Source organism: Colossoma macropomum, unplaced genomic scaffold (genome assembly GCF_904425465.1).
Source record: "Colossoma macropomum unplaced genomic scaffold, Colossoma_macropomum, whole genome shotgun sequence".
Taxonomy (NCBI): Eukaryota; Metazoa; Chordata; class Actinopteri; order Characiformes; family Serrasalmidae; genus Colossoma; species Colossoma macropomum.
This window is the reverse complement of record NW_023494791.1, coordinates 31,061,618-31,073,883: the sequence shown is the minus strand read 5'-3', so window position 1 is coordinate 31,073,883 and position 12,266 is coordinate 31,061,618. Positions and strand designations below refer to the sequence as shown.

Here is a 12,266-nt window from a genome sequence, read left to right as displayed (position 1 = left end):
ACTTTACAAGACATAATACAGTACATACTAGCTAAATACATGATAATGCACATTATGTTCTTAAGATTGTGGCAGACAATTGAATGTTCAGCTGTGTTCACCTATGTTGTAGTTTACCATCATACCATGAAGGTCACTTGGGGTCTTCTTTATGATACAATACCCTGGCCCTTCCGTTGTAAAGGCATGTCAAAATAAAAATCATTTGTTTTTGTGCCGTCCGACGTTAATAAGTAACGTGCGGACAAAAGTTTTTCTGTGACTACTTTTAAAGTTGCCTTATTTTGCAACATGGTTTTTATTTTAAAGTTTTCAAACAATCTACATTGGAATTAGGCCAGTTGGTTTTCTTTTTATGGTTGTTTGCATTGTGTGATGCTATGTGTGAATGAATGTGAATGTTAGGCTACATCTGAGCGAATGCCATGCTTCTGGTTGAACTACATGTGGTTAATATATGTAGATTTAGATGTAGCAAAAAGTTTTTAGAAGTGAAGGAAATAATTTGCATTTACTTTTAATATATTTTTAATTATAGTAAAAATAACAGTAACTATAAAAAGTAAAAAACTATTAAAAGTAACTATAAAACAAATAATGATTATTTTTGCATAAGTACTAATGACCGTGGAACACTTAAATAACCAGAATCGAATCTGACCCAAGCCAAAACAGACTTGGGCCGATTACTTTTTACAGGCAGGCAGGAACTGGCCCGGAGGAGGGCCTAGTATAGTTTGCTAGCTGGGTCCCTGTTCTGTATTCCTCCTTCTCCATGTTCTGACTGCTCTCTCACTTCATGAGAAGAGATTTATTTATTGTCTTAATTGTTTACATTTCATTTTAATACTATTGTCACATATGCATGTGAAATAATTCCTCTGCAACATAAAACTACATGTGAAACTGTGATTTTGTCTTTGCATCATCAGTTCATGCGAGCTGGATAAACAGAGCAGTTTACTTTTATATTGGCTACAAGTGACGCTCATTTTGCAAGCTTGTATTGTCAATGGCCCTTTTACTAGCTAGCGTAAATAAAGCCAGGCAAACGTAACTGATGCTTTTTCTCATTTAATTAATGCCTTTGCTTTAGTGGTCTTACGTGTATTTTTGCTAGGTTATACAGTTAGAAGTGTCTGGCCAAAACATAGACATGAGCTATCATCACCTCGTCTGCGGCGTGGGTCACTTTCTTTGAAATATTTATGTCCGTTACTCCAGGCGAAACACCGAAAGAAACTGGCTCCAAGTGAAGAGCTTTTGCAGAGATGTTGGGGCATTATGGGAAATGTAGTGCCTGTGTTGAATCCATGTGCTGTAGTTCTGTCCTGTAGTTCTGCTCAGCAATCCAGAAAAAAGCAGAAAGCGTCATGGCTATATTACTGACCTTTTACAGCCGCGACTGACATTTTACTGGGCACATGCCCCAGTAAATGGGGTCTAATGTCTTATTATGTTATGTTTCTTGCATTACGTTAATATTAGCTTATCTTCAAGATTATATAGAAAGTATTCTGTTAAATAAATATTGTTTGTTTGTACCTCAGTCTGTTCTGTATAGGTCTACTTACTTATACAGCAACAGAGCAAACTGTTCTAAAGGAGGGAGGACTGTAGTGGGAGCACTTGGGTGTCAAGTGTGACTGTGTGGCAACTGCAAATGGTTTACATGACTCAAGGGTCAGGTAGGAGGACCCCATGCACAATTTTGCTTAGAGCTCCAGGGAGATCAGGACCGGCTCTGCCTGGACTAATTATTAATGGTTAAGCTTTAAGTGTTTAAATGAAACAATCTGTGTTTGTTTAGGGTTAGAAAAGAAAGAAAAGAAATGTTTTATTGCCATACAATTTTTTTAGTTCAAAACTGATATAGGTTGAACAAAACATACGCTGATTTTTTTAGTCAACAGAGTGCGGATTAATCTTGTAAGCCAGTGAACCTTAAATAAATTTAAAACTTTTTATTTTTGACAGATTTAATTAGAAATAAAGTTTACTTACTGATATGTTCATCAAGAAGAGTTTCAGTTCTAATACAGACCTGTAAAAACAGGCTGACAACCTCCTCTGATTATATTTAGAGTTAAGCTGTAAATTTAAGTATTCACTCAATGATTCACTCAAAGCTAGAAATGTCATAAGTAGCATTAAACTCAGTGAGGATAAGTTACTGCAAACTAGCTAGGCACTAGCATAACATTGCAGCATAAGGGTGCTAGTGGAAATTAGCATTACAAGGCTGCTTATAAACTGGTATCTGCATTAAACACTGCCATATAGTTATATGTGCTGTGGTTACATGTTTATAAGAGAAACAGTTTAAACCTTCATGAAGTTACTGGCTCTAAGCCAGTTAATCCACTTTAAACTGTGTAAAAGTGACATTAAAAAGGTCTGTATGTTGATACTTGCAGATAACTTGCCCAAAGAAGTGTGGAAACTTACTGCATTGCCCTTTAAAGTTGATTTTATTACTTTTCTCTCTCTTTTTTCCTTTCTTATGTGTGAAATGGGACTGTGTACACTGTGAATATTATGGTTTTTGTATTATCTATTGCATTATGTCAAAATGAATATAATTAATGAATGAATTCAGTTTATTAATATATATATATATATATATATATATATATATATATTTTCAAATTATGTCAAAAACTGAAAAACATCAAAAATGGAGATACAAGGTTTTCTTCCGACATGATATATATATATATATATAAAGCATATAGAGCACAGGAAGCCTATAGAACAAACAAAGTCTTCTATCCTTTATAAAGAAATTAATAATGAATAATGAGTGATTAAAAGAAATCCAGATCAGATTGCTATTGCTATTTTTTCCAGACTATTAAGACGAAAAAAAGATATACATATTCTGGATGCACAGTTTTTAGGAGCGGGTGGAGCTCAGCTCTGTGATCACTTCAGCACAACTTTAACTAGTATGAGACCAGTAATCTGTATCTCACTAATATACAGTATTTTTTACAATCATTAAACACACTTTCTGAAATCCTGTCTTGCTTTTTTTAAAACCTTAAACATAAATCTCCAAACTCCAACTAAATTCACTAAAATGCATCTTTTTCTGGCAAAAACATCTTAAGTGAAATATTATCTTTGAAAACATAGAAAAATATATCAAATCCATAAACACTACTGATTATTAAATAGACACTTCTACAATCACTTAAAAAGACATCATAAAATAGTTATGGTGGGTGATTAAACAAATCAAATGCAAACATTCTATGGAATTAATATATTTACATAGAAATAAATTCAGAAAGAACATTTGGATTTATTGTCCCTCAGCACATTCAGCATAAGAAAGAATGACCTTTCTACAGTGATGTGAATGACCTGCTTTTCTCTCTGATCATTCTGATTATCAAAGCAGATCAGATTTGACTGAACCCTTCGCCCAGCTTATTTCATTCTAATGTTGTGATTACAAAAGAGGTTGATACATCGTCTTGCTCATCAACTTCTTCTTTCCTTGACCTCCTCCTCTCATCTGACCTCTTCTTCTGGTTTTTGGTTTATTTTTGGTTTTCATTTCACCACATATTCTGGAGAGTTTGTGAACCACTGGAAGTTCATCACTGTTGTGACGTAACACTGATTTGTCCCACACTGACTGGACTGGAGTGTGTACTGAATGATAACATATAACTTGTGTTTCCTGTTACATGTTTAGGAGGTATGAAATTTGTGTGTCGGGCGATGACTGCTTAAACTTTTCCTTGATAAAAACATTCAGGAAAGTGATTTTATAGTATCAGTATTTGTGAGAGTACAACAGTTTCTTTAAAACCAAACAGAAATAGATCATCAGAACTGATCACTGAACAGGAGACTTACATACTGTAAGAACTCTTCTTTGAGAGCTGTGTGCTACATCTGCATGACCTCTTTACTGATGTTTCTTAAGTAACCATCAGAACAGTAAACAGCAGAACATTTACAAATTAAGGATGTAGCGGGAGATGGCAACTTAATTCAGCTATTTCCCACTTACACCATAAACACAACTTACTTTTGGGTTCATCTCAGGTTAGGGTTCCTGTAGCCAGTGACTGATTGATCGGATTGTGATAATTACACACACAACCAAACAAGTAATAACTGTAATACAGAGTCATTTATTAATAACAAGGTATATGGGCACTGAATGATAGAGTAATAGGTGTGCAGACAGAAACTAGAGACATGCGATTCACCAGATGAACATAGCTGAAATAGCTATTTTATGGTGTTTGAGCAGTACACAGAACGGAATATAAATTCTGGTGTAACGACTGACCTTATTTTACTTTGAAAGGGGGACAGGGTAACACAGAGCCGAGACTAAATCAATTCTTCAACTCTTCAGCACTGATTGGTGACGTCAGGCCCCAGTTTCACACCGGGCAGTGGAGGCAAACTTCTGTAATGGCTTACATTCAGCACTGGTTTACTTCTGTCTGTGATTCTTAAACTATGCTCACAGATTTCGCAATGACTTATCATTGGCCAATCAAACCCTGAATGAATCGATGCAAGTTGAAAACAAATGCAGCTCAGTTAGGCTGTTCAACTAAAACTAAAATCTGCAGATTTTGTTCTTTCTTGGTGGTTACATCTCTCCATTTCTCTCACCAGGACAGATCCTGGTTATATGACCACACTTCTTGTGGGCAGAGCTAAGGTGGGGAAAATGGGTTTTGCGCTTTATTTACTGAATATGCAATTTTTTTGTCTGGGTGTCTGCTCAAATTTGTCATAAAATAACTTCACATACATAGATTTCTGATAGTTGTATAGCATTAAGTAAAAGAGCATTATAGGCACTTTCATGTATAAATATTGTCACTGTTTCAATAGTAAATATTACAAGAAAACTATTGAAATTACAGATTATTCTATCTTAAGTACTCTAATTTCACACCTTGGTTACATAAGGTTACTTTAACCCCTAACAGTCCTTCTGTCTAAAAGAAACATCATTACTAAGAAAAGGAAATGAGATTTCTTAAGAAAAGCAGACAAAAAGATTCCAAAATTAATCACCCTATAGCATTTCTAAACAATGCTTAATTGAAAGTATAGAGTAAAAGAAATACTGAGTCCATTAATATTTCCTGGGGATATTTATGGAAGAACCTCCATTGTGTGCAAAGTATAACATCTTTCATAAGAAAAGTCACACAAGTTACTTACAAAGTTCTACTTCAAGTAGGAAAAGAAATGAACATAATTACAAAAGAATAAAGCAAATATGAGGTTCAAACATGACTCACAGCAATACATCTAACTTTCTATCCTAATGAGATTTCTAAAACTGATTAAATGAAAAAGAGCTGTAAACTGTCAAAATAATTTCAATGAAAGAAACTGGGTTACAGTTTAAAATCATCAAACAGCCATCAAAGTGTAGGAAATGAATTCACATCTGACTATTCAGCATGGAGAAATATTAGTTTGAGTTACACACTGCTATTTTAACAGAGACACAGGGGGATTCTTCCACAGATCAGTTAGGAGGAGAGTCACTCAATTTAGCGTTTGATTAAAGATAAAGGTATGGCACACAATTTGCCAAAGAGCAGGAGAATGAAGCTGGGTTTTAAGATTCAGTCTCTGAAGAGTCTAAAGAAATTTACGACCTAAGGTAGGAGTGCACTCAGAGTGCTTACCAAAAGGAAATTTGGTGAGAGGGGTCCATTAGGTTGCAGACCACGTTATCTGGTTGGGGTATATTTTATCTTGATCCTTGAGCCAGATGTCTTCCTCTCACACAAGGGCTGTAAATGTTTGAGGAGGGTGTAGGAAGATGAGTTGTGTGGAGGTTGAGAGAGAGTTCTTAAAGAATTCTGGGGGCCATAAACGTGATTAGTTAGATAGTCTCCAGACATCCTGGCTCCTGTGATTCCTCTTTGTTTCACAAATCACAAAGGGATTAATTTTGTCTTAAGAATTCTGATCATCTTATGAATAAAACAGCCAAATCCACTACAGGATGGCACTAATGCTGATCCACTGGGTATTTTTTTGCAATTAAGGTTGCTCTTCTTACCAGCACTTTTGAGTTCATAGACCACATTACACCACAGATCTTTTTTCTTGTCTTTTTTTTTGATGGCGGTGACGAGAAAGGTCTCATATGGAGGAATTAGCACCTCTTTCTCATATTTTATCGCTGAGAAATTTTCTATTGCGGCTCCAAAACATGTTTTAATCTGAAAACAGGACTCGTTACCAAACTGAACTAAATTCTTGTCGAAAGAGCTGGAAGTGAAAGACCCGAATCGAATTTTTTTCTTGAGAACGTCTGTTTTAAATTTATCTTTAGTTCTGCGATATGTGGTCACACACCTTTGTTTTTTTGTGAGTTTTTTGAGTTGTTGAATAGCATCAGTCAGAAAGAAATGCAGTGTGTAAAACTGAAAGTCACCTGACTGATAGGCTGCTGCTCCATTACGAGTAGCACTGTTAAATTTTTTATGTGAACAATCCTTCATATATTTAGGATCTGCTGTATACATGTATATAGCAGCAGACTGGTTTATACTGAGTCCATTTTTTGCGCAGTTCTTAAGTGCTTTTTTCCAACCAGCTGCAAAACCAGGAGTGTTCTTTTTTTCATCTTCAATGTATTTTGAGATCACTAATCTATTCATGGCGTCCCTGCAGCCTTCATAAGAGTCATCCACGGAGTTTTCAGCCATGTCCAGGGGCCAAACTTGACCACTGCTCTGTAGGTAAAATAGTCGGACAACAATGGCACACATTTAGACTGTTAGTGGAGAAGCCTTCAGTAAGCCCACCTTAGTCTAAATTAACAGAAAGTACTGTGCAAACATCAGAGACCACCTTTCATTTATTTAATTTCCAGTCAAAACGAACATTGTTCATTCATTTTTCAGGAGAAATTTTTTGAAGAGATTAGATATAAATATAAAGTAAAATATGTGAAAAAATAAGAGTGTCCAAAACTCATGTTCATTTTTTTTAAATAGAGAATGGGACTCATAACAACTGTGCAAGACCTGGTAGACCACCAAAACTGTCACCATACTTAAAGTACTTAAAGGGCCTACATATTTTGTGCTATATATTTTTTATGTATATTATTTTATTATTTTTTCCCTTGTGGTCCACTTAAAACATTTCTGGTTTTATTTGCTAAAAATGCTCTTCATTTTTACCTCTCTTCTGATTGGCTGTCCTGTACTGTGATAAGCACTCAGAGCTAAAACACTCCTTAGAACTTCAATATGAATGAGTGGGGTCAAGGTGCGAAATACACTCAACTACCCTCAATGTTTTATCTTTAGACATTTAAGGGGTCAAAGAGGTTAAGTCCTGGTTCTTGGACCCTCAGGGACCCCCTGATTAACCTCTTGGAGCCCCTAAATGTTTCAAAATCAAAGTTGTGGGGGGTCTCAGAAAATAAACTTATTATCACCTTATGCTGTCCGTTAAAAAAAAAAAATAATAAAATAGAGGCGCAATTACAAATTCAGGGTAATGTCATTGTTTAGCTGCTTCACCCACAAACCGGAAAGCTTCTGTCTTTGGTATTCTTAACTAACTAGAGATGCAGCACTGGTCTGCCTCAGGGAGGTGCTGTAGCCAGTTCACTATGTCGAACAAGTTAGCACTGGAGTAGATAGCCAACATGGGACCCCCGATTACCAGGGGGTATTTCACTCAGTGGGTGCGGCCAAACTGCTGTGAGTTGGTTCTTGTGACACCACAGAAACAATGAATTAAATATGTTTTTTTTTTTTGGAGCTTCATTTCCATCTATGAGTTAGATATAGTGGGTAGTGAATGGTACATTTTGAAACTTTAACAAGATCTGACTAAATCCACAGTTGTTTCTGTCCATCTTTTCAGTGTGAGAACACAGTTCAACACTATACGTCTGAAAGGATGTGTAGCTGTCAAGAAATTTGCATCAGAACACCAGTATTGGACATCCGCCACAATTGGCCAGGGTTCACCAGCGGGCCCAAAGTTTTATTACACACTTCTACAGTCTAAGAATAGCTCTGTTGGACATACTGAATACTGAAAAATGCAACATTATATTCTATATTTTCAATTTCTCTATTAATGTAATTAGACAAGTTGTATGTATATATTTTTTTAAATAATGAAATAATAAAGAGTAAAGATGAAAATTCTGAAATGGGCATGAAGGTGTCCGTTTTACATTTGAAGCCCACCTGTGCCCCTAATAGTCCAGTCAGTGTTGTTTTTCTTTAAGGAAAAAAAACTTTTTATTAAAAGATAGTCGTATGTCAATATGTTCACAGTTGAAAATTAACAAATTAATATCAGGCATTTAAAGTGGGGACTATTGTTTTCATGCCTTAGGCCTGGGCCTGTTCCCTCTAAGATGACTTTTTGTCTAATCTGTTACAACATTTTGTCAGTCAGTGAATTACATTCATCATGTATATATTTATGCATTTGTTTCCTTTAACAAAATTATACATATTTCTGTGCATTTTTATATAGAGTTCACTTGTCTGTCCCACAGAATTCAAAAAGGTGTTTCTTTCCAGGACCACATTTGAAACCAAAGATTTTACGGTGAATTTGACGTGTGTTCAGGGCAGTCTCTGCACATTCACACAAGTATCATAAGATATTTAGAGTAACAGACAAATAAGGTGTTTATTTACTGGATGAGATACCCAGTACTTTTTAACATACTTCATTTTAAAAAAATGAAAATGTACCAAATGGCCATAATTCATACCAATTTTTTAGTGATAGAGATGTAATTTAATTACTGTGTAAATATATATGGCACCTACCTTCCTTATAGAGAAAGAAACGGTCATCAGAAACAGCACAGTAGCCACAGACACGGTCATCTTCATACAGCTTCTGACAGACAAGCCACACTCTGAAGGATGAAATCAGTGGGCTTGATAAACAAAACAATGACACTTGACCATCACAAGTTATTGCAAGAAGCACACTGCCCCACAAAGTGTCCCACTGTTCCAAAAGTTTTGGCACAAGGCAAGTAAAGATTAAAAAACAATGTGCCAACAGTTCTCTATGGCTGCGTCCAAAACTAAATAGTATGTCAAAATATTATACAGAACAGGTGCAGTTCTAATCAGAGCCACAGAGAGGTGGCAGTGCTCAATAGTTTTGAGCTGTGAGGGAGCTAATCCCTTTGAACGTGTGTGGTCTGTGCACCAGCCAAAGGGCCCCATGAAAATGCAAATTAGATATAGTGGACGAGTTGATAAATTATGGAAGCATATCAGTATCAAAAAATGTAATATGTAAAGTAACAATGTATTTATATGTTTGCATTTAAATTTCCCGTTCATATGTGAAATACTGAGCTCAGAATGAAAATTCAAATTTAGTACTGCAATTTTAATTTGACATTTGGTAAACAAGTGTTGACATCTTTCATTTACATAAAGATTTAGATGCTTCATGAGCAGCTTTATCTAAATTAAAATGCATTTCTAGAATAGCACATTTTTGTTAATGTGATTATGCAATAATTGCATCAAAAATGATAATTAAAATTTAATTAGTCTTATATGCATTTTCACTCTCTAATAATGCATTTAAATTACATTATCAAAGAGAGCACAAAGCTAGAAAGAAGGCAAGACTCAAATGAAAATGGGAAGCAGTGCCTTTACTGTTGGCAGTTAGGAATTCTCACCTACTCCCCTCATTCATTCGTCAGGCCCGGGTCAAAAGCACACTCAGTGGAAAGGCCTTTATCTGAAAATGTGGTGGCCGATCTTTCTTTAGAAGATGAAGCAAAACAGAGAAATGTATCATTTTGGGATGATTACTTTATACGTGATCCACGAAGAATCTTTAATCAAACGTGGCAGATTTTTCTGTTTTAATCAGTTGGTTGTTATTATGGTCCGTGTTAGCTGACTGTTGGCTACAGAGGGAGACTAATTCAGCATCAAGGGCTATTTTCTAACTTACATAGTGAGAATCAGATGTGGACATATTGCTGTGTTCCACCTTATCTGTTACCAAAAATATACTCATAAAATGATTTAGTTATAATTGTACTGGAACAGATAGACACGTGTAAATCACACAACCACCTTGTCGTAGTGGCTGAGTTGGGAACAGCTGCTGTGCTGTGTCAGTATCGGTATTTACCAGCAGACGGGGGTTTTGTTTGGGAATATCATTAATCATAAGCCAGAATGATGTTAAGGGTAAGCGGATATATCTGCACTTTAATGATTTATGCATTTATTGATTTATATATGTACATCACTGTGTATACATAGCTAAATATACAGAAACCTTGGTAAATTTACAGGAGAAAGAAAAATATGAGATATCACATTACAGCCATGCTGACCATTTTGACACTTTTACACAACACACTGCAAAAAATGGTTTGTCAGTTCAACTGTCAATTCAACTGTTTTCATTCAACTAAAAAAAAATAGTTTAGCAAAATATTAGTTTAGATTAACAAAAGCAATACTACAAACCTCAAAACACTTCAAATCAACTTCTCCCTACTTCACTTTTTACCATGCAATAACACTCAAAGACACTTTACTGACCTGTTTTTGGTGGGATGGTTACTAAAAGTGTGCTCAAACTCACAGATGTTTGCTGGAGTTTGGGATTTCAGTGTCCAGAGTTAACCCAACGTTGTAGAGATGAATTCAGTCAGGGGAGCCAGATAAAGTTCAGTAAAAGAAACGAGCAGAGAAGTTGTTTCCTTTCATAGCTGATCAGCAGCATATATACATCCTCAAGCCCCACTACCGAATATCTGAGCCCTTATAAAGCCATGCTGATTTTAGCGATGGGTTTAACAGTTCTGCGTTTGTTTTACTTGGGACTCAAGGGTGACCAACATATTTGCATTTTTTTGCACCTACCATCTATGGTGTAAACCACATGTCACGTTCCAGTCCTCACTGGCAAACACACTGCAGACTTCAAGACACTGCCTCATTAAACATACTTGATTCAGCTAAACAGCGAATTAGCAAGGCCTTCATTAACTGAACTCAGAGTGTTAGATGAGGGTAACGCTAATCTCCGCAGCACTTTGGCTTGGACCCTCCCCAGTTTGACATGCCTGGTGTAAACTAACAAAACACTATACAAAGCCTCATAGGTTCAGCATATGACAAAACTGATCAAAAGAAAAAAAAGAAACCACTGCATGCCTTATGCGTATTGATTTCATTGTCAAATAGCCAACTAAGCAATTTTACAAAATCTACCCATACTAGTACGGGAGACTCAATTTAGTTCTCTGCATATGTTAATAGAATCAATTTCATCCACATTGCACAGCCAGTACATGTGACAGCACTAGCTATGGACTGAAACGTAATGAGTGTAAATGCCTTTAATTGGTCAGTTTATGAAATGCCAGGCCTACATTAATGTGCCAGTTTAACAATAACTTTGTAGACATTTTTGCTATAATGCAATGAGTTTCTATTATGTAAAACAAAAAGCATGTAGTGCACTTCAGGCAATTACATTTATAGTTACATGAAAGAAAATAATTCCTTCTAGAACACCTTTCAAATAATTTGTTGACATGGAGGTGGTGTCTAATTATAGTTCTGGAGCCTTGGTGACCCCAGAATGCTACTTTCTTCTGCCAATCTCCAACCATGATCTATTTTTGCTCTTCTAACCATCCTCCTCACTGTGCATGAAGGCAAAATATGTTTATGTCCATTTTCAAGTAGATTTACTACAGCTCTGGTTGTTTTAAACTTTCCTGTGACACATGGTTTTATTCAAGAAATGTTTTTTTAGACAAAATTTGCTTCACTTAAAAGGCTTTACACTAGATATGTGTGAAGTCTTGATCACATTGAGCCACAAAAACATTAATAAAGAAGGGCTTGCTCTGGCTAATAAGAAATATAAGCAGCCACTTCAGGTCCTACAGCCACTGGGTTGGGTTAATACTTTTATAGAGAAAGAAATGGTCATCAGAAATAGCACTTTTGGGTTAATACGGGCAATGTACCAATAATTATGGAGCTGACTGTACATGTTTCACAGTTTGTGGAATGTTGGGGTGTAGAGATTTCAAGGCTGCACTGTTTTACATGTAGCGTGACGGTGTAGAGACAGGGTCCCCCTCATTTTAACACCATAGCCCCTGCCTCCATCTAGTTAAACCAGACCATTCCCCAGGGCTAGTAAGGGGTTACATGAAACAAACAATAACAAAGCAACTTTAGGACAATAAACACAGTACACATAAA

The 12,266-nt window shown here is 35.9% G+C and overlaps 1 protein-coding gene across 1 annotated transcript; it reads right to left on the bottom strand.

Moving 5' to 3' along the window:
- Positions 1-5,897: 5,897 nt before the first annotated feature.
- On the bottom strand, positions 5,898-10,797 carry LOC118810788 (NAD(P)(+)--arginine ADP-ribosyltransferase 2-like). The gene is made up of 3 exons (XM_036574841.1): positions 10,584-10,797; positions 8,820-8,911; positions 5,898-6,743 (listed from the first exon to the last, which is right to left on the bottom strand). Exons 2-3 carry the CDS (start codon positions 8,883-8,885, stop codon positions 5,937-5,939), a joined length of 873 nt encoding a protein of 290 aa, XP_036430734.1. The 5' UTR covers positions 8,886-8,911; positions 10,584-10,797; the 3' UTR covers positions 5,898-5,936.
- Positions 10,798-12,266: the final 1,469 nt, after the last annotated feature.

Bases quoted from the DNA above. Each gene is read 5' to 3' on its own strand.
- LOC118810788 (XM_036574841.1), bottom strand. From the start codon at position 8,885: ATGAAGATGACCGTGTCTGTGGCTACTGTGCTGTTTCTGATGACCGTT. The intron at 6,744-8,819 runs GTAGGTGCCATA...TTTTACCTACAG, and splicing joins TTTCTTTCTCTATAAGGAAG to AGCAGTGGTCAAGTTTGGCC.